We start from the raw sequence: 21458 nt of genomic DNA, 5'->3' as shown, positions 1-21458 counted from the left end.
AGCAAAGCAAAGCAAAAAAAAACAGGATGAACAGAGCCATACCGTCACCGGCTGAGGGCCCTGCAGCGGCCCTCACAAACACACACACACACAGGATGTGCAGGATGGCCGCTGGGATGGAAAACCTTTTCCCGGCCTTTTTCCCCTCTCTAACACTCTGGTTCCCGCCGTTCCCGGCAATAAGGCTAATAAGGTGCCTCACGTAAATAGACCCGCGAGGATATGAAGGTCACGTGTAGAGGTGAAGGTAGCAAATCAAAGCCCCCCCCCCGAACCCCGGACCATGGGGCGCTGTGCGCGGCCTAAGATAACATATTAATTTCACGGTTTAATTAATGGCTTTTCCGATTCGGCCGGCCGGTGCCGTTTCGCATTTGCATCCGGTAACCATTCGCATTCGAATCCAGGCGGACGTGCGAAAAGCAGGTAATGACGAATTAGGTGTACTGCCCGCGGACCCACCGCCTACCAGGATCCTACCGAGTTTGGTTTCTAATTATTTTGGGAGAAATTTATGGCATCGAGCGAGCACCCTTTTAACCGAACCGAATGGTGGTAGCCACCGGGGAGCGTGCTTCAGGATGTCGTGACGTGACCGTGGTTGGTTGGCCGGACAAATTATGATCCTATTTTCTGTGAAAGTTGTCGGAATACGTGATAGTTTGTTAGTCCGAACCGAGCGACCCACCAACCCGGTCCGGTGCGAGGGGCTGCATGCAAAATGGCATCCTCATAACATATTCCTTACCTGTTGTGTACGCCCGTTTTTGATTTATCGCACAGTTTCCCATAAATCAAGACGTTTTCACATTCGGCATCACATCACAGATTTGAATACATGTATAGGCCCACGTGGGAAAGTTGATAGGGTAGAAGTCAGAACGCTCCGACGGTTTCACCGGTGATTTATTAGTTTCGAAAACACATTTCGAAAGAGCTGTTCGGTCGTCGGGGTCATTGTACGGACCAGCGCACGAACTTTCCGTTAATTATGGAAAGTTTCTTTGGAGGGAAAACCGAAAAGCCTCTAGCCGAACAGGCGTTCCCTTTCATCGCTACATTACTAACGCTGGATGCGTTTTGATGTTACAGTGAGTTCCAGTAGTTCTGTCAAGAACATTCCCTTGCGCATGATAATTCTACAAATAAGGGGTGAGTCGTGTTTTAAGAAACACATTATGAACTACAAAAGGAAATTGGCAGGATTCTAAGTGGAGCTCTTCGCTTAATAATCTCCGGCGAATGGTATACTCGTCCCTAATCTTTAAGCACTTATCTGTTAGGGTGTTCAAAGAAATGTTTTAAACATTTCTAATGTATTCCGACTGTTCTGATTAAATCCGCTTAGAGTGAACGATTGTTCATTTCATTTCGAAAAATACATTTTCCTACCAGTTATCAACAACCGTTCCTAGAAACCATAGAATGGAGCTAAACCATTTTCTACGTATTAGACACTAGCCAAACCGGACTTGAAATGATTGGAATGATCAATTTTGAGAAACAACCGACGTATGGCGTCTCCATCCAGTCTCGAGTTTGTGGTACGAGTTCAGGTTTTTATGATAATTAAAACTGTTGCAGTAGCTTGTCGGAGGATAAAGTAGTACTCGGCAAAATCTAACGATAGGAAGAGAACGATACCACATCCATCTGTAATTTGTTTTATTAAGTTTTCTAGAATTGTGAGGAACTTTTATTTCTGCCTTTGCTTAACGTGTCAATAGTACAAGTCAGTCTCGCAACAAACACAAAACACTGCAGTATCCGCTGCAGTATCAGCACCAAAGCTGCATAACCACGACAAGCTAAACCTTAAACTAGTGAAACGTTGATTGTGATACTTTACCAGTAAATTTGCTAACTATACTTGCTAAATTAGATTGCACGATACCTAATTGTATCGTGAGTCCATGATTTTACTTCCCTCTTTCATTCAGCCAATTCAATTTTATTCCCATTTCAGAACGTCTCAAAAGTGCGATAAGATACGACTTGAACGCATAAATGTTGTTCCGCGAAAGCCATGATATTGCCTTTCTTGGGGAGGTTATGATATTCTGGCGAACTGTCACTGTTAATATTCAAACAACTCAACGCCCCGACAATGATTGTGTTAGTTGGGGAAATACCACGAAGTACATCTTGTGAAAACCTCAACATTGAGGGTCAACCGAGTCAATTGCCTTGTCTCGCCGTTTCTTTGAAGCAAATTGAACACGATCAAGCTTAATTTGACTTTGGCCACCAACCAGCAAGTGGCAGAGCAGCTGGTAGAAAGTATCCTTTTTTCGGAGAAACGTTCAACTCATGAACTATGGTGGGGCATAATGTTAAGGTAATTTTCGTCAGGTATACTACTGTGTCCAAAAAGTATGGTGACACGGTGTCCAAATTGCCCGCGTAAAAGGATATCTTTAGTTTTGTATTTTTTATATGTTGTCAGCACTGTTATTGACAACCATGGCAAGTTTCACGTCAAAATATTCACTAGTGTTTGAGATACGTATTTTTTTGTGAACTGCTAAAAGTGCATTCTTCGTTTTTCTCCATGTCGCAAATTTTTAAACAAAGAATTTGCATTAAAAATATTTTTTCTGCTGCAAATATACCAATGCGAATGGTACAGAATGTCTTTAGTGACGATACTACGTCAATAAAAATTATTTACACTTGGTGGAAAGACTTCCAGGAGGGTCGGGAACGTTTTGAAGAGGAAGAACGCTCTAGACGACCACCAACGACAATCGATGCAGTTCACGTCCAAAAAATCAAAGATTTGGTGTTGGAAAACCGTCGATTAACAACAAGAGACTTTGTTGATGATATTTGCATATCAAACATATCCGCTAATTACATTTAGAAGGATGTTTTTCATCGTAAGCGCGTCAGTGTTCGATCACGATAATGCACCATCTAACAGTTCGTTGGTTTTCTGTGACTTTTTTGCCAATATTTTCACTCATATCGTTCCGATAAAACCGTATGCGCCTGATTTGGTTACATTTGGCTTCTGGCTATTAGACAAGCCCTAAATTACGTTCCGGGGACACTGTTTTGACACGATAGAGCAGATTCAAGCCGCTGCGAAAAAGGTGCTGAAGGCCATTCCTAAAGACGACATTTTCGCGTGTTTAGAAAACTGGAAAATTCGTCGGCATAAGTGCATTGCGTCTGGGAGGGATTACATTGATGGCAAAAAAATTGATTTGGAAGAAAAATTAAGGAACTTTCAAAATACATCCAATGTCACCTTACTTTTTGGACACAGTAGTATAAAAGAAATTTAAAAGAAATGAATGAAATAAAAGGCACTATTTTACATTAACAACTGTGACAGTTTTCACGTATGTTTGATATTCACTAAAGATACCTTTAAATCCAATTATCTTTAACGCTTGTTAACATACCTAATGACAAGCCTAATGTTTGATTTGCAGTTGAGGCATCCCGGTAGACACACATTATCGCCTTTTCTGTTCTCGACATGTTTTGTGCTCGAGATGTTTTGTTCTCGAGATGTGTAAGGCTTAAATTAATTATCATTCCGTGAAGAACACACAGAATCTGGATGGCGCTTGTCGCGCTCATAAGTGGGCAACGGCGAAAGGCGAAAGCTTTTGCGACAACCCGTGTAAGTCGCGTTCCCGTCCCGTATGTGCTTATGCTGAATGTTATGTTCCTTGTACCACACGCACATGCCTATTGGCACTAAAATCAAACGAAATGGCCTCTCCTTTCGCTCCTTTGTCCTACTGCTGCTGGTACAATCGCCGGCCTTCAAGAGGCTCACGGTCTTGCTCGGATTTGCTCGGAAATGAAGTACCCAGCAGTAAGCAAATAAGCCCATTGCCGTTGCGTGTGTGTTCGGCGGTGTGTAGCACAAAGTTAATCAGTGAGCAATCTGATTTGCCCCTTTTTAATGGAAACGATAAACAGCTACAGCGCCAGCAGCTTCACATTTGGATGTGAGACGCAGGATTTGCCGGCAGGATGCGAGAAGAGACGAGTATAGGGAAGGCCAAAAGTTTCGACAAAACCACCGTTGCTCTGTCAGACTCGGTTGTTTGTGGTTGATGCTGGTTGGATTGGATGGATGGCTGGATGAAGCCGGTGGAAGCCTCCATGGCAGCTACGATGGTCGGATACGGTTGGCTGCACTCCAAGTACGCGTATGGTGAGCCCGAGAGCCAACAACACACACACACACACGCACACACACATTCCGGTTGGCTCGTGGAAAATGAAATATTGAATATTATTGGTGCAGCAAATGAATCTTTAATGGCCAACGACCGTCTGGCAGCTGGGGTTTGGTGCGTAACATTGATTACACCGCATGGCCAACGGCAACCGGCTTTTGCTTTTGCTGTTCTTGTTCTGTGTTCCTTTTGACATTTTTTGATTTGAATATTAATCGTATCCATATCATGGATTGTCTCAAACATTCAATGCTGACATATCTCGATCGATAAAGAACGAAACATTCGGCAAACGATCTGGCGCCAGTGTCAATATTGAAAAATTGGTCTCAGCTCGCGAAGAAAATTCGTGGCTATAGAAGATCCAACGGGTAAATAGTCGTTGCCATTCTCGTGTGTGTGTGATGGTGTGCCGTCCATAAAACCATTTATACCTGCAGCGATTTCATTTTGTCACGATCATGAAGTGGTGATGCTTTGACGAACGTCACCATCAAACGGCGATCAAACAGGCCTCCGGTCGGGAATGGGTGGTTTGAGGACGCACTTACGCTACTAGCGCGACCACCAACGGTGCCACGCTGGCTGCTCGAATTAAATCATTAAAACCGAAACCACCCACTTGGCCGCAAACAGCAACATTGCTGCCTCCGTTGCCCAAGTGCCCAAGTGCCGTCGTCGTCGTCGTTGTCGTCGTCGTTACGTCCTTGTTCTTTGCCCGGTCGTGGTGTGGCCGAGGCAGCCATCACCCTTAGCCACGCACTCTATGCAATAAGCTAAGCACCAAAAGTGGCATCGAGCGAGCACCAAACAAGTTTAAGCATAAGGCCCCAACGGGGCGATTGCGATTGCGGAGTCACCTCGGTATCACTGCGGCGTTAGCTGGCGCTGCTACTGCTGCCTGGTAGCCGGGCCCGGGCATGGGGGTGAGCCGAAGTTCTTATGGTGCACTCCCACCGGTATTGTTGGTGGTAAAGTGTTGTTTTGGACAAGGGCCGCATCCCGTAAGGCACCGAACGAACGTACGAAATGTGTTTACGATGTTTTTTTCTTGCTTTCTTTCTTCGTTTCTTTTTATATGCTCTGTCAACGGCGGTGGAGGCGGCCTCGGGATCGGGATCGGCTGTTTATGTTGTTGTGCTGCGTTGTTGTGGGCCTTCAGCGGTACTTTGTGCGATCATCGTGTGTCGCACTTTACGGTGATCAGAAAGCTTCTTCTAGGAGAAGGAGATGCTGCTGGAACGTTTTGCTCCTAGAAGTGTTGTGATACATCTGGGCGTTGCTTTATAGTACGATGAGTACTTCTTGGTCAAAGGAGATGTTGGTATCTTCGGCGATGGTACCAGCAACGAGCAAATAGATAAAAAGTACATTCCAAGCTGTTTGCTAGTCACGATGTATTCCTTTAAAAATGGTTTATTCTGAGCTTTTCGTAAACAGATAACTGAAACTTTATACTGCGTTTCAAAAACTCGTTGCCACTGTTTTGTACGGGAATCACAATTATTTCTCTACCATGGAATGATTGTGGGCAGCAGAAAGCAATTGAAAACATAGGTTGAGAAGTGTACCAGTGGTATGTTATACTTAATTTACTTTAACCATTAATCTTTAAGACTTACAGCAGTAGAGCTCCTGCTATTAGATATAACTGACTATAAGTAAGATAGCCTTATTCTTGCAATATCGATAATCGAACAGCAATATTCCTGAATTGGTGTCAAACGCCATTCGCACTTAATGGTGAATTATACAATTTGTCCAGCGCCAAAGCTTTTGATAAAATCCTTTAATTTATTTTAAATTACAAAACAATTTTAAATAATTACAATTGTTATCAAAAGGTACAAAGTAATAAAACATTTAATACTATTGTCGCCTTTTAACCAACCTAAAAGCAATTTAACCGAAATAATAAGAAATTTTGAATGTAATGTATCTTTGCGAGATGTATTTTTGCCCTCTTATCATACCAGTTTGTTGTGACTAATCATTGAAGGTCGGGAGGGGCCACAGAAAGTACAGTAAACGTCCCCTGCAATCTCTTTCTTCCATGTGAATCTTAATTGGGGAGTTCAGGTGTCCAAAATAACTATCTGTCGCTCATCCGTACTATTTATTTGACAGTGATTCCTGCAGGAACGCCCAACACCCCTGCAATTGTGAGTTCTATTCATCGGCCCAAAAGTATGGCCAGCGTCAGCGCTCGCTTCCTTAAATATTTCATCCATTTCCACTGGACTCCTCTGAGGCATTGAGTTTTCCTTCGAACGCGAAGAAAAGCGAAAAGCTTTCCCAAAAGGTGAAAGGTGCGCGAAAGTGTTGGCAAGCTTCCTCTTCTCTCTCCGCGCCTAATACACAAGCAACATAACACTAATGGCGTACCCTCCTGCGGAGGAAGGACGGATTTGAAACCGTGGCGCACCTTCGCGACCCAAAAGCGGTATTTGGAATGAAGAATTTGAGAAGCAAATTTCCTCGATACCATCCTCCTGGCCCGTGACCTGATCACCGGTGTTGTGATGCCTGGATTCCAGACCAAACCTGTTGTCCGACGCCAGTGTTTGCTGGTGTTTGGCAAGATTGATGAGTTTGCGGGGCGCATAAGAGATCACCGAAGCCAATGAAGTGTCAGTTCAGGATCTCGGAATTCTACCAACTTTCCATCGCTTTCCATCCAACTAACTGTTCACTGCGGTCGGTCCGATGCTGATGGGGGGGCCCGCAGTCAGCAACCCAGCAAAAGGCTGCAAGGAAGGGAAAGGGATTCCCTTCTGTCTGATGAAAATTACGCCAGCAAACCGACAGGACTTGGAGCGTTCTTTGCGCCGAGCCCTCCATCGCCTTCCTTCGCCTTCGTCAACGATTCCGTTGGTGGCCTCATTAAATTTTGCGTGTTTTCGTTAGGTGAAGGTGAAGAAGGGGGTGGTGGTGGTGGTGGCCGTGAGCTGTGATCGATTTGTTTGCTGGCGAGCGTGGCATAGGTAAGCCCGAAAGAAGCCATTTCATTTTCTTGGAAACTTACCACCGGGATCCGTCTGGTGTTTTGAGGGATTTCCATTGGACTGTGCATTGGAAGTGCAAACTAGCGTATCGAAAGGAAACAATTCATATTTTAAAATTCATAGAATTGCGGGAAACTTTTCGATTTTTAGTTTCCGAAGAACAAACAATAATGAATATTTTTTGGAATATAACAGCGATGTTTAGACCATTTTTTTCTCGCGCAATGGCACAGCATCTTGCAAAGTACTCCATCTTACCATCTTTGTGCCTCTCTAGGTCGTGAAAGCGGTCCCGATCCCATGGCTTTTCCTGTAAAAACCTCCCATGTGAGGGATGTGACCGGCAAGATATGCCGCACCCACAGGCACCCTCAACACCGTGGTGCTGGCACCAGCAAAGCTGGCGAAGATTATCGCCGCTACTTTTCGGCTCGTTCGGCCTCTCCTGGGCCGACGCCACTCTCAGGGACCGCTTTCGCTTTTCGGGAAGCTGTAATGAAATTTTCACATTCTAATCTCATTTAGCTAAATAAGTAATTGAGCGTCTTTTGGGTGCTGCTGCCGGGCTGCAGATGGTTGGCCAGATCGGTGGCCGGCCGCCAGCATGATGGGATGTGGGCGCGCGAGGAAGTGTTTTTGTGCCGCCTGCTCTACCCATCATTTCCGTTTCCTTTTTTCTACATTCTTTCTTTTGCTGTTTTCTGCTTCTTGATCACTTGATACTATAAGCTACGGGCAGCATAACAAGCCAAACACGCCAAACCGTAAACCGAGTTAGCAGCTCGAGTAGGCTGCTGCTGCTGCTGGTGGTCAAAACAGCACCAGATGTGTGTGTGAGAGAGTGGTCCTGGTAAAGCCACGAAGGCTGGCATTGTTAATGAGGCTAATAGTTAATTCGGTGGCCATGGAATGGACGCGGATACAAAGTCACCACCGAGTACCGCCCAGCCGGAATACGATTGTTTGCTTGGCCCTCCCCCTTTCTACCGCTGCTGGTGTGTGGTGCGTTCGCTGGTCGCGGGGTTCGGGAAATGGTGCAGTTTTGGTGCACTTCCCTTGCACTGCGGGCCTGGCCTGGAAGTAATGCAGTACAATCATCAGCAACAGATACTCACGCTCACAATGTGCTAGCCGGTACAGTACGGACGGCAGCAACGGAGGGTCACAACCGAGAAGGCAGCCGAGATTTACATTACATTAGCGCGCATGAATTGCGTGGCCTTCGCTGGTCACCACGGCTTGCAATCGCCCTTCCTTTCCACTCTCTCTCACTCAGATACCCAAACCATCTGGTGGTGCTGAAAGGAATGCTCTGAAAACGCGAAAGCACCCGGAAGGATAATGATTTTGAGTAATTGCATCATCAATGCGGCGTCCTGGCGGTGTACTGTTTGTAGTTGGTATCTGACCTCAAGCTGGCTCTTTGCGATATCGAGGATGAGAAGCTTTCTAGGAATGGGGGAAAATGAATAGATAGTAGTAAATGTACAGTGACCGGCATAAGTAAAAGCTCACCCCTAGGTTTTTTTTCTTCAGATTTTCGACTATAAATTTGACATTTTCGATCGTAAAGGGCAAGTGTTATGTTTTTCTGGAAGCTTTAACATTCCTCTTTCAGTTTCACTAGCTTTCAGCTCGATTGGTTCGATCTTTTTTTTTTAATAATTGTTTAAATGAGAGATGGTCGATCAAAGTTGTGACAAAAGTAAAAGCCCACTGTACAATAAATATTATTGTGACTCTAATGAAACCCTCTGGTTACTATATCTCTGTTAGGCATTTTGTTAACATCTGTTTTGAAGGTATAAGTGCTCCACATTATTGTTTACAGTGATTTATTCCACCAATTGTAGCAGTTTCACTTGTGAGTCGATTGTGCACGGTTTTTTCGCAAAAGAAATGAAACAGAAAGATGAATATTAAACCTTCAAGAATAACACAACACTTGCCCTTTACAATCGAAAATGTCGAATTTATAAAAAAAAAATTAAAAAATCTATGGGTGGGCTTTTGCTTATATGTATATTAATACAATTAGCATCATTGTTTCTTTTAAAGAAGTTGTGTCAGAAACTAGTACGAGAAAGGTTGATACTTGCTAGCATTAGGTGTGCAAACTTTATCCGGCTTAGCAAATGCATACCAATGTTCATGTTCTACTTATAAGCAACTTGCAAGATATCACACTCGCAAATTCTATTTCATGTCACTGACAGCCTAGTAGGAGCGGATTGACCGGTACAAACACACCCTTAGGGGGGAGGCCAACCCCTCAAAACACTGTAACACTGGTGGCCCCGGAGGAGGCTTTCGTGCCGATTGCGTGCCGACCGGGAATTCAAATCCTCGTTCCACGGGGCATCGGTTTGTGGCGGTTTCAGTTGTGGCCCGTCCCGTTACGGCGTCAAAGTTCGGAAAGGGCGGGGTGGGGTGCGCAACAGGGTAGAGGAGGAAGTACGTGTTGCACGGTAATTGTGATTGCCATGCATGATTTAGTGGGTCCCTCCCCCCCTCCCAGTAGCACGGTACGGTGGTGACCTCTAACCCCGCAACGCCCAACACTGACGATTGTAATCGAAACACATCAAACGAAGGTCCCTCTAGAGGAGGAGTGAACGGGAGGGAGGTCGTTTGGTGATTTCATTACTTTGTACCACTTATCCCTTTCGACGACGCAGGGATGGACGATATGTTGAGTGAAGTAGCGAGGAGTTACGCAAAACCTGTCCATCACAGCTCATCCTAGATCATACCAACTTCCAGCCTGCTGTGTGTGTGTGTGTGCGTTTGTTTCTCACAGACGCGCTGTAAACGCGCTCCGATCATCATTGCGCATCATTTACTCCTCCGTAAATAATAAATCGCCAACGATTAACGACGTTCATCGCTACTCGACGCCTTAAGGCACTCTCCCAACCCCTCCGCAGATGGCGCGGGTGCTGAACAGCTAATCTTCCGTCCCTCCTCCCTCCTTCAGTTCTTGTGGTCATTAGGCGGTCCTGAGGAAGAAACCTTTCTCAACTTTTCCCCGTTCTCCTGAACAGTATCTGCCATCTGTCCATCTAGACCGGTGCGCGGTGACCAATGAAAGACAAGTTAAAGCCCACCCCCACGGTGGGAGGGAGCTTAAAACGTCGTTAAAGATTGTTTCGCAGTTTTTTATTTTCGCACCATCGCCCGCGAGCGCCACATTTTAGCCGAACTGGGGGTAACTGGGTTTTGGTGCTTTGGTTTTGCTGAAAGTAAACCGCTCAAGCTCAAGAGCGGGAGTTGAGGTGGCCGTGGTTTTGGGCTTACTTTGATTTTTATCAAATTCTTTTCGCATCAATATTGCGATGGAGCTCCTGTCACCAGCACCACCTGTCGCCAAGCCAACGTTGCGTCATCATCTATCACCGGAAACGAGCAGGCCATGAGCAGATGAGTTTGAATTGGGCTCTAAGTCGTCAAAGTTATACGGTACATCATTTTACATTAGTGTCCGTATCATTCGACTCGCACAGAGAAACGTGCTTTTCATACATTCTTGCGGCACACATACGCACAAGTTTAGCCCAAGTTCCCAAATACCTCGTCGGAATACCGGTCGTGAAGATGAGAGAACATCGCATCGCTTCGCGAAACCACACGCACGGCTGCCTGTGCTTACCAACAGTCAAGCACAAACACTGTTGGCATCCTTGTTAGTGCACTCAGCAGCAGCAGCAGCAGCTCGGAACCGGAAGTCATCTTTAGTGGAGTGCGTGGGCCAAATGCTTTCTCTACCAGCGAAGCGTTACATTAGCTGTAGGTTGGCTGAGAAGTAGTAAACGTGCGCGCCTCCTCCTGACTGCCAGGAAACGCGGTAGATCTCTGCAAACGTAGCAAGACGAATCCCGGCCGGGTAGCTTTTGAAGTGCCTAGCCCGGAATGGATTCGGAGTGGAAAGAAAGTAAAGTTTGTCTTACCGCGCGTGCCCCGTGTCACTGTCGGGTTCGGGGACCAGCATAAATCAATTTGTAATTTGTGTCTCCTTAGACCGTCACGTACAGACGTGGTGGGCCGACCGTGGCACGTGAGTTTCGCCGGGCTTTGCGGAAAATTTGGTGAAGCTGGAACGTACTTTTGTGAATGCGCGGTACTAAGCAGAGTGTTGAGCGGACGAATGGACGGGAAGGAAGGTAAACATATCACCATACGAAGGGCAACACGTTAATGATTACTGTTGAGTATCTTGTATACGGGATCCTTCTATTGCCAAGGCTTGGTTCTGGAGGTCATGGCAGTTAGAGAGTGTAGTCTGTTTCATTTAGAATTTGGTGCATGGCAATGATTTGGTCGAAAAAGCTACGACAGCCAACATTAAAGTGCGGCGAATCTGTTTGTGAGAAGGTTTGAGGTCGTATCATGCTAGCAAGCGGTCGAATAATGCATTTTGATGGACGTAAATATGACTTTTTGACAAATGTCCGATAGCCGATTTGAGTTTCCCAATTGTTAAAGAGATAGTTCGCCCGAAATTTAATGATTTGGCTAGGATCTATATCTGTACAGTGAAAGCAGATGTTTTGGAGTAGCAAATAAAGCTATCAAAGCATTGTCAGAAATATTCTGAGATGATTGTCTAAAACGAAGGATTTTTTTTCATTCATTTGGCCCTACAAAGGTCGTGGAAAGAGTTGCCTGACTTCGTATGTTGGAAATTATTGAAAGGAAACTCACGAAAGGAATCAAGAATGTATAAAAACCAGCTGAAATGAGAAATGGTCAAGCAAGAGTGCCAACAGAGAAACCTTTAAAACTGTGCGAAAAAAAAAGATTAAAAGCTAACGAATAAATTGCTCTATATTTTAAAGATAATAGAAAAAATGCTTTAAAATAATGCTTTTTCTTATTTTGGACGACTTTACTATACTGAGAAATGATCATCAATTAATCAGACTTTATAAAGTATGATTGCGCACGATACAATCAGGTGCTCAAAGTTTAATCGTAAACCACAATCTTGCAGAATCGACTTACATAGGCTGAATAGATTGAAAATTCATGTTGGTTTCTGAACCAGAACGATGTACTTTTCGACTTCCAATTACAAAAATTCCGCGAATTCTATGAAATGCTGTGTTTACGGCTTCACCGCTGTCTGGCTTATCTCGGTGCTATTTATCAACAGACATCCCACCAACCGCGTGTTGCTGATCCAATAAACTTTTCCTTTACACTGTGGCCACTGTTACGGAGCGGTGTGGGTGGTACGCCGAACTTTAATGTCTCCTGACCGTCACTAACGCCGCGCAAACCGCACTATGGTGTGGTGTGTGTGTGTCTCTCGCTCTCTCTTTCTTTCTTTTTGATCTTTTCACCCCCCACCAGCGAGGAGAACGTGTGGAAGCTGTGCGAGCAGGTGAAGAAAACACATCCATCGGAGCTGTCCAAGTGTTACGCCGTGTTCGTGTCGAACGAGCGGCGCACGGTGCCGCTGTGGCGACAGAAGGCGGGCCGCGGTGACGAGAAGCTGGTGATATGGGATTACCACGTGTTCTTCATGCACAATCCGTCACCGAACCGGTGTTTGGTGTTCGATCTCGACACGACCCTACCGTTCCCGACCTACTTTCACAAATACGTTACCGAAACGTTCCGATCGGATTATGCCTTAACGTCGGAGCATCACAGGTAAGACACTAAGCAACAGCGGAACCCAACGGAAATCGGTCCTAATCTGTGACTCCGCTAATCAATCGCTCGTTACCGGACGGAATTTAATTGGGATTTGTGTTTTTTCCCCCTCGCCTCCCTTTCCTTGCCTTCTTTTCCACTTCTCCTTTCTTCAGGTTCTTCCGAGTGATACCGGCGGAAAAGTATCTGGCCGAGTTTTCGTCCGACCGGCGGCATATGCGTAGACCAGACGGATCCTGGATTAAACCACCACCATCGTACCCACCCATCCAGACGAACGGTAGGTTTTTGGGGTCATTCCAGTTCGTTTGTACCGGTGTCTATAATCCCTTCGAATGAGCAAACACCGAGTGACGTTGAGGTGTGAGGATACGTCTTGCTGCTGGTGCTTTCCATCGGGGTTCTTTCGTTTCTCTCTAGCATTAGCTCATATTAGGATGGCACTTAGTAGCAGAACTTGTGTGGTCAGTGTAAATATGAGCAGGATAATCCTAATGAGAGGAGACAGACATACGAGCACGAGCTTGATGTTTATTTTTCTTTTGTAGTTTGTCTTGATCGGTTTAGGATATAAATATTTTTCTTCAATAACATTATCGCTAGAAAGTATTGCGTGATTATTTTGCAAAATTGCTATTCCGTTCGAACAAATGGAAATCAAATACATTTTATACTTCAATACATTTTAATAGACATAACATTTCATTTTATTTTGTTGTAATCTTTTGCGAGCACAATATGAAATGATTTCCGACCATGTTATTACTGTTATTGATTATCAAATATCCAGCTCCTTTCTTCATGGGTTACATTTTGTTCACAATAATAGTGAGAAAACCAATTATGGCCTGTGGTTTTGATAAAAACTGTTATTAGGCCTACAACATACCTGAGCCTAACCCCCCGGTGTAAGCTAATAATTGGAAACTCATTGTCCACCTGTAGGTACTACTTGCATGGTAGCATGAGGTGAACTGTTGCTTCTTGGAAAAGAAAAATGGAACACATTTCCATGCGGTGGGTGCTTTGGCACTCGATTGTATATTTCTCGTAATTCCATTGTAATATTACCCTTCAGACGGTAATAATATACTGTTTCGAACATACGATGGAGGCGCCTAGCAGTTCACCGAGAATCTAACGAACTAATTAACTCTTAAATAATTCTTTAATGCATTAATAATGCATTTCAAAACGCAATTCTATCGATGTGAGATCGTAAAACTGAAAATATTATTACTAATTGAAAAACAAAATAAAAATAATCAAGCATAATTTCCTCGATCAGGGCAGCGCACGGAAAAGCAATGTCATCATCAGTGGAAGTGTTTAGATTTAGAAACAACTTTTAGCAAATTGAAAATTCTATCAATTTACAGCTTTTTTACTCAAGCGTCTCATTAAAAATCATTTTCTGTTTTTCTGTTCTTTTGCAGCAAGCACACACAGTTTGGATGATTTCATCTGTATGAAACCAGGCAAAGGGCCGGGTGCGGTCTACGATCTATTGCATTTCGTGCAGCAATTCTACAAGCCGCCAGATCGAAATATTGGCACGAAAACACAAAACTAAATGCAATGCAACCCGGGAATCGTTGTATCCGACAACAGAAGTAGGATAACCAACGCCGCCGATAGTAATAGCTAGCGAGAACTAATTTGACAAAAAATGCGAAGATACAGCAAGTTGGGTATTGCAATGCGCCAATCTATGTGGTTGCTAGTGCGTGCTAGAGACAGAGACATGAACGAGCATTGAAATGATTAACCTACAATAGAACACCAGAACACCAGAAAATTCACCGTTCAGCAGTGTGCAGCTGCCGGAGTGATCTATACTACTTCTCTGTCTGTTTTCTCGCTTACAATACGCGAACAACGCAGCCATAGCCAGCCGGATGCGAAATGTTGATTAGTGTTGATACGCGAAGCTCGAGATGGATGTTGCTGCTGCAGCTACTAAATATCTTCAAACTACTCGTCATGGCAAAACATTACTCGAAAGCATATTACAAATGAGGGTTAAAATTGGTATTTCACATATTTAATGGTTAACTTTTAGCTACTTACGCTGCGCAAAGTCAACCAACACAGCACACCTAGTAAGGATAATAAAACCATCTGTTGGCTAGCCTGAAAGACATGTTACATGAGCAAAGATAATTTATAAAATAACTCAAACGAATCGCTGGAAGTATGACACATTGTTGGTTACTCTAGCGATATTGTAGCAGTCTTCGCGAGGGAAAGGAAGAATGTTTCTGGACAGATAGGACAAAATGAATAACTTGTTTTCTGCAGCTAACAGTGACCATATTAAAACAAACCCAAACATAAAACAAACAATACCTAACCCCAACAAACTTTTTAACAAAATAAAACGCACCTTTCCTTCCAGACCACCACCCTTACCATGAACATGATAAGAAACCCTTCCCGGTTTAAGAACAACAAGCACTAAGATTAATATTTGAAAAGACTAAGAAAGCAAACAGCGCTTAAATGTTTCTGAAATTCTACAACAGATATGGCGCGCTGCATTCGAACGGGACGGACATCAGGGAGCGAGTCCCAAAGCACAGAAAATACTGAGCGCCTAATCTTACAGGAGCGTCTTGATGAAGGGTCTTGCCGGAGACGAAATGTGGAGAAAGGTCATGCGCTTATTGACAGCGAAACCGGAAACTGATCAGCCAGCCCTCCCACAAAACACTAGTTGCTGATAAGACTGGGTATAACGAAAAATATTATATATTGAAAGTACATCTTCTACTCTATACAATGTGATATTAGTTAACTAAACGAATAGAGCATTTCAACCCGGTCCCCCAAAGCAAAACAAGCATAACACGAACCAAGCAGTAATAGACGTGAAGGTAATGCGGCAAACCTACGGATTTATATCTGTGTATCTGGTGTTTTGGTTGGATTTATTTCCCTCAATCAATTTCTTTTGTGTATTTTTCATTTTCAATTTCAAGTATTTGGGAGTTTTATTTGTTCCTGGTCTTACTTGTGGCGCCATTCGAGTTGTATGCAAACTTGCTTACAAGCAACACGTTTTGCTAGGGCGGTATGCAGCGTTGGTCCAATTCGTCCAGATTCTTTAAAAAAATTATATTTTGTTTTAAAGATTTGATCATTTCTATCATTCCGCTAGTAATTCAATAAATTTATTTCCTTGGCACAGAATAACACTATAAATAGTACAGTTTTTACCATAAACAGTAGTGTTTTATATGCCCATCTTGAAGGTAGATTTTGCACAATGAAACGTACCGATTGTTAAACGAGACCATATATTTTGTATTATTTAAGCAATCTTGCAAAAACCTACCCCATTTTTTTCAACAGAGTACGATGATTCCAGGGCTTAGCTCTGCCTACTAATCAACCAGATATTTTATATCACTCTACGAAACGAATGGCGCAATACTGATGGAGTCATTTTAGCGATCGCCAAACACTTCTCTTAAAATGCAAAATAAAAAACAAACAAACAGTGGACGGCAATCTGAGCACGGCTAAACATTTTCAAATAAAATCAAATTTATTATAAAAATCAATCGATAAGCAAACAAGCTCTTTCTACCTTAAAATCACACTTTACAACCTACTCCAGCATGGGACGCCAACAACAACGCAAAACCAAACTTGATTTTAAAAACAATTGCAGCCAATTGCTATCTCAACTTTAAAACTAACATTAAAGGTAGAATTAACTAGGCACCCAGCCGGTGTTGCCGAATATATTTGAATGCCTAGTCCGAGAACCTGGAGGAGGTGAAGTCGATTGGCGCGAGGGCAAGTCGAGCATAAGAATTGATCGCAATCGTGAGATGTAGAACGTTGCGTCTCCGAAACAAAATTATCACGTACATAATTGTTGAACTTTCCCCTTCTTCCCTACTGTTTGTAGATAGTAATTTATTGCAAATAAAAGAAAAGTAACTAGTACCGAGAAGTTACACGGACCGTTATGTTTGTTACAGGATGGAATGGCCGTACGAGCATACCTTTGATCGTCTTTTTGATCTGTTTATGGTAGGAGTTTATTGATACGTGGAGTGATGAACGACGATTGGATAAACTCGACGAGTCACAATATTAGGCCTTGCCATCTCTGCTATTCAGAACTGCATTGAACAGCATTCGATCAGCTTGACGGATCAGTGCATTGTGCGCATAAGCCAGAATGGTAGCAACCAAATCAAACAAAGCTCTTGGCAAACATCATTAAAACAAGCTCTACACAGCAACAACTTCTATGAAAATCATAAGAGATGTCACTAGATAAAGCAAAATATATCCAGCACGTACCAAAAGAGTCAATAGCAACACGAAAGCAGGAAAAAGTGTAATGCGTATGAAATCGTCTTCTTACTATCGATTAGCTTAAACTAGTTTACTATACTGCAATCATTTGGATGATGTTTTTTAAACTCTGCTAATCGTCATTGATTCTACTGATTCGAAAGTATCACGTCTTTTGAATGCAATTGAAACGAACGTTAACAACTTAATAAATGAGTGCTGTGCGCTGTTTGCACGGCGATATACTTAATGCTGAGAAAACGTTAGATAAGTTTAACAAATGTAGTGCTCGTTGATCCTTGCTTGGTTTGGTGTCTGCAAACGATACTTAAACACAATGGCATCAGCGATAACCAGACATTAGTGATCGGTTTCATGAGTTCTCCACGATTGAGGCGATTTGGTTTCGTGTTTGGGAATGGTTGATTGGTGCAACAGAATTCGCTTAGCGCTGAGTTTGTTACCCTAATGTGTGTGCCCTCACAAAACAAACTCAAACACATCTTACAGTAGAGTCGAAGGGTAGGTTAATCCAAATTATAAAATATGTTATAAGAAATAATAGATACAACATTAAATCCTAGAGCCATTTCTTATTTTCCTTTAAATTCTATATAGTTATGAGAACGTCTATTGCGAATGTTTACAAAGTAGAACAAAAGAAATTCGAGACAAATTTACCAGATAAATGACCTATAAGCTAAACTGTTGTTTGCGATCGTTTTGGAAGTCTGTTAAATTGTACTATCTGCCCTATTTCCAGGTTGGTTGGAGTCATGTCAAGTTATGGCTTAACGTAAAAAAAAACCGAATTGCAACCGTAACCTGCTAAAGACAATTTTCTCTCCCTAACCAGACTATAAAGTCTACCTAAAAAAAAAACAAACCAAATTAGCATTAGCATGTTATAATGTCGTTTATTCGAAATCCTTTCTACTCGGCACTAGTAGAAGTTTATATCGAGAGCCAAGAAGAGGAAACCTACAACAGCCCTAAAACTGTACCTATATACTACCTGTACCCTGCCGGTAATACCGTTTTCAACGATCATTTCCACCGTTTTGCGTCGTTCATGCTTCTAACGCTTTATGCTGCGTGTAGCTTCAAATCTTCTATCCTTCCAACATAACCGGTACAACTAAACGTCCTGTTCTTACACACAATGGACCAACGCAAGTGGCGTACATGAAGATACTGTAAATGTTAATGTCATTGTGCGTGCACACTTTTTCCAAACTCCTAAAAAGCCGCGCTAGTTCGCTGGAAGCTGGTATACCTGCCGCCAGCAAGATCATAGCTAGTAGAGTACCCACCATTGTTCCCATTTCGCTTTTCGTTCGATTTTGATGTGCATAATCCAGGCAAGTTGAGCTAGTAGAAATAAGCATATGGCATAGTAGTTTAGCGTAGCGTGAGTCCAACAGAACAAAACAAAACACAACTTATCATGAACATACTCGTAACTGTAACTGCATGGCATAAGCATTCAATGATACTATTTTGCCTGATATCCTAGAACTGTAAGAATATGAGAACCCGCTAATCACAACGCTCTTTACATAATAGTATGCCGAGAACGACATAAATCCGAACCAAAAAAAAAACACCCCGTTTGATATGCTAAACCCATTCTCTCAGCGAACTTTCCAGCGTAGATGAAATGCAATAACATGTGTGTTTGTGTTCGTGTGATTATTGGTACTTTTTTGTTGTAGTAACTTGTTCCCACATTGTCTTTCACAATGGATTGTGCTTTTGTGCACTATTGATCTCGTTGAATTTTTTGTTTCTTTTTTTTATGAAAGCAATCTGCCTCTGGACGATAACCGTTTAGTGTCCACCTTACCCCAACATGTAGCGTCGCCAAAGGCTTATACCGTGCAACCGTTTATTTTCCATTGAAATTGTTAAACGAATGCTGCTGGGCAGACGATTAGGTAAACATATGTGAAACGGAACATTACAAACCGCAAAATATACAATGTTACCAAAGTACCACGGAAGCGGACGAGATGTTGTTGAGAGCGTTGCTAATGGGTTTACAAACGCCAGCCAAACAGACAGCCGAGTGGCAGTAAATGGCAGAACGAATAGTCTAAACTTTTCGTAAGCATAAATACATGAACAACAACCACGTTGAACAAACAAACAAAAAAACAAGCAGGAAAATCATTTCAAAATACCAATCAAACGGTACAGCAACGAGAAATGCTTCAATAAACACATTATAAAACGAGCGATATAGTGTTTTAATTGTTGATTGTGTTAAACGGATAACATGGTGCGCTGCCTAGTGGGTTGAAATGTGCATCAGAATGTTCAATATGAGCTAGTGTATAAGGTAAGGTAAGTCCGCTGCTCTTCTAGTAAGTAGGAAGAATGAGGCTTATTCCGGTTCATTTTGAAGTAGGCAGCTCATGCGTAAGCAGCGTAGTAGCTCTCATTACCAACCAGTTTCTGGGACTAGTCAAATAGAATTGCAACTAGAATGCATTAATCTTTCGCGCACTGGAAATGCTTCAGTTGATATTTGTGGGCAACTGGAAATTTCCATTGCGCAAGCAACTGCCGTTAATCCAACTGGAATGTGGTGAGTGGTATTCAGTGCTCATTTCTCTTCTTTGTATCTAGAACTGGCGCTGGATCATTATGTCAAAATGCAACGATATTTTCAATTCCTCTGCGTTGCGCTCTCCCACTCATTCTCATACCACTGTATGCTGCCGAACGTCTCATTCATAATCTTCGACCACACTTGAAATGAATCACGCACATCCGTTATCGATAACGAGTTCCACTCACCTAAATACTATCAGTCTAGGTCGGCGCGTCGTATTCGCCATCTAAATGACTAGTCATGGCTTCCATTTATCACTACAGGAAAGGTGCGGCCAAATTTTATGCTCATCACCACAAGCGTTCTTTATAGCGGAGAGTAGCCTCATCTGCTTCCCTCTATTGCACAATGCCTAGAAGGGAGGGAGCGAGGGTGTACTAAACTCGAAAGAAATTGAAAGCAATCAGTAATAACTCCAGACCTTTCGATGCAACAAAAGCGTTCCCCAACCGCAACAGTCGGATGTCCGTGGGGTGCGCTCGCCTGCACCCGTGTAGGCCCCATATATCCGTCCCACCGCTTTCGGAGCATCTCATGCCGATTATCTCATCACGTCCGCTCCCCCTCTTCCGAGGTCCCGTTGATCCGCTCAATCGAATTAATCAAATATGCGAATCGCGAAACGGCGACCTAGAACATTCCAGTGCGCTACGCCGTTACCCGTTGATGGATGCTTCTGGCTGTCTGTGGGCGCTTATTCTCTTTTTTTATGTAACCTCATTTATAAACATCATCGTGCAAGGGAAGGTGACTGGGGAGCAAGATCGAGCTTAAACGGCACAGAATTCATTTCGCCAGGCGGCATCGTACGACATCTTTGCGACCGTATCGCCTGATCGTCTCGCACACAATCATCGCACAATGCCTGACTGGTGGCCGGTCGTCGGTATCTTTGGGATACCGCGTTGGCCACCTTCAAACATGGTTGCATCAGTCCTGAACGCGCACCTCTTCGTTTATTGAATCAAGTGCATACCCCAACTCTGACTCTGGCTGGCTGATAACAGGCTATGTTTGGACACTGGTGGTGGTGGTGGTGGTGGGCCCCTTTATAACGGTATCGCGAAGAAACCGGCACACGCCAATTACCGGAGCATCGTAATTGATGGTAGAAGGTTTCGTACCATTCTAAAGCCACTGCGGGAGAACCCGAAAAGAGGTTCACAGTATGTCAGCTCACGTACAGAGTCGAGCGCGCGGTCGCCTAGTATTGTGAGAGATACATTTTGGTTTTAATGTGGGGGGCCTGGCTCAAAAAACCAAAAAAAAGTGACAGGGGACAATGCACTCGAGCGGTAGTGAATGCTTTGCGTAATCAACCGAAGGTGTCTGTGTGTGTTAGCTAGAGTGTTCGGCAATCAGCTGATTAGCGGAAACAAACATTACTGCTTGCGTATGGCACACCCGAGATAAAGCAATACCTGCGCGATACAACCGGCCTGACTGCCGGTTATTAGCAGCAGCTGAGTTGAACAGATCTGTTGAGGAGCCATAATCGTCTGTCCCTCGTTCGTCGAGGGCATCGTCACCAAAACGGCGAAAGGCAAGATCTGGTGTAATAGGGGTGAGAACAAACATGAAAATTCATCAGCGTTCAGTATGTGTTTTATACACACACTCAAGGTCTGTGCCAGGTTGAGCAGTGTCAGCTGTTGAACATTT

General features: G+C 43.5%; 1 protein-coding gene across 2 annotated transcripts in view; it reads left to right on the top strand.

The window, feature by feature from the left end:
* The window catches only part of LOC125954037 (protein N-terminal glutamine amidohydrolase), a 37916-nt gene extending 20176 nt beyond the window's left edge, over positions 1-17740 (top strand). For both annotated transcript variants that reach the window (XM_049683987.1, XM_049683988.1), the window contains exons 3-5: positions 12560-12862; positions 13021-13145; positions 14302-17740. In XM_049683987.1, the coding sequence (XP_049539944.1) occupies positions 12560-12862; positions 13021-13145; positions 14302-14438 (565 nt within the window). In that variant the 3' untranslated portion in view covers positions 14439-17740. The remainder of the gene's footprint in view (positions 1-12559; positions 12863-13020; positions 13146-14301) is intronic.
* The last annotated feature ends 3718 nt before the right edge of the window (positions 17741-21458 follow it).

This window comes from Anopheles darlingi, chromosome 3, assembly GCF_943734745.1.
Source record: "Anopheles darlingi chromosome 3, idAnoDarlMG_H_01, whole genome shotgun sequence".
Lineage (NCBI taxonomy): Eukaryota > Metazoa > Arthropoda > Insecta > Diptera > Culicidae > Anopheles > Anopheles darlingi.
This window is presented reverse-complemented; position numbering and strand designations above follow the sequence as displayed.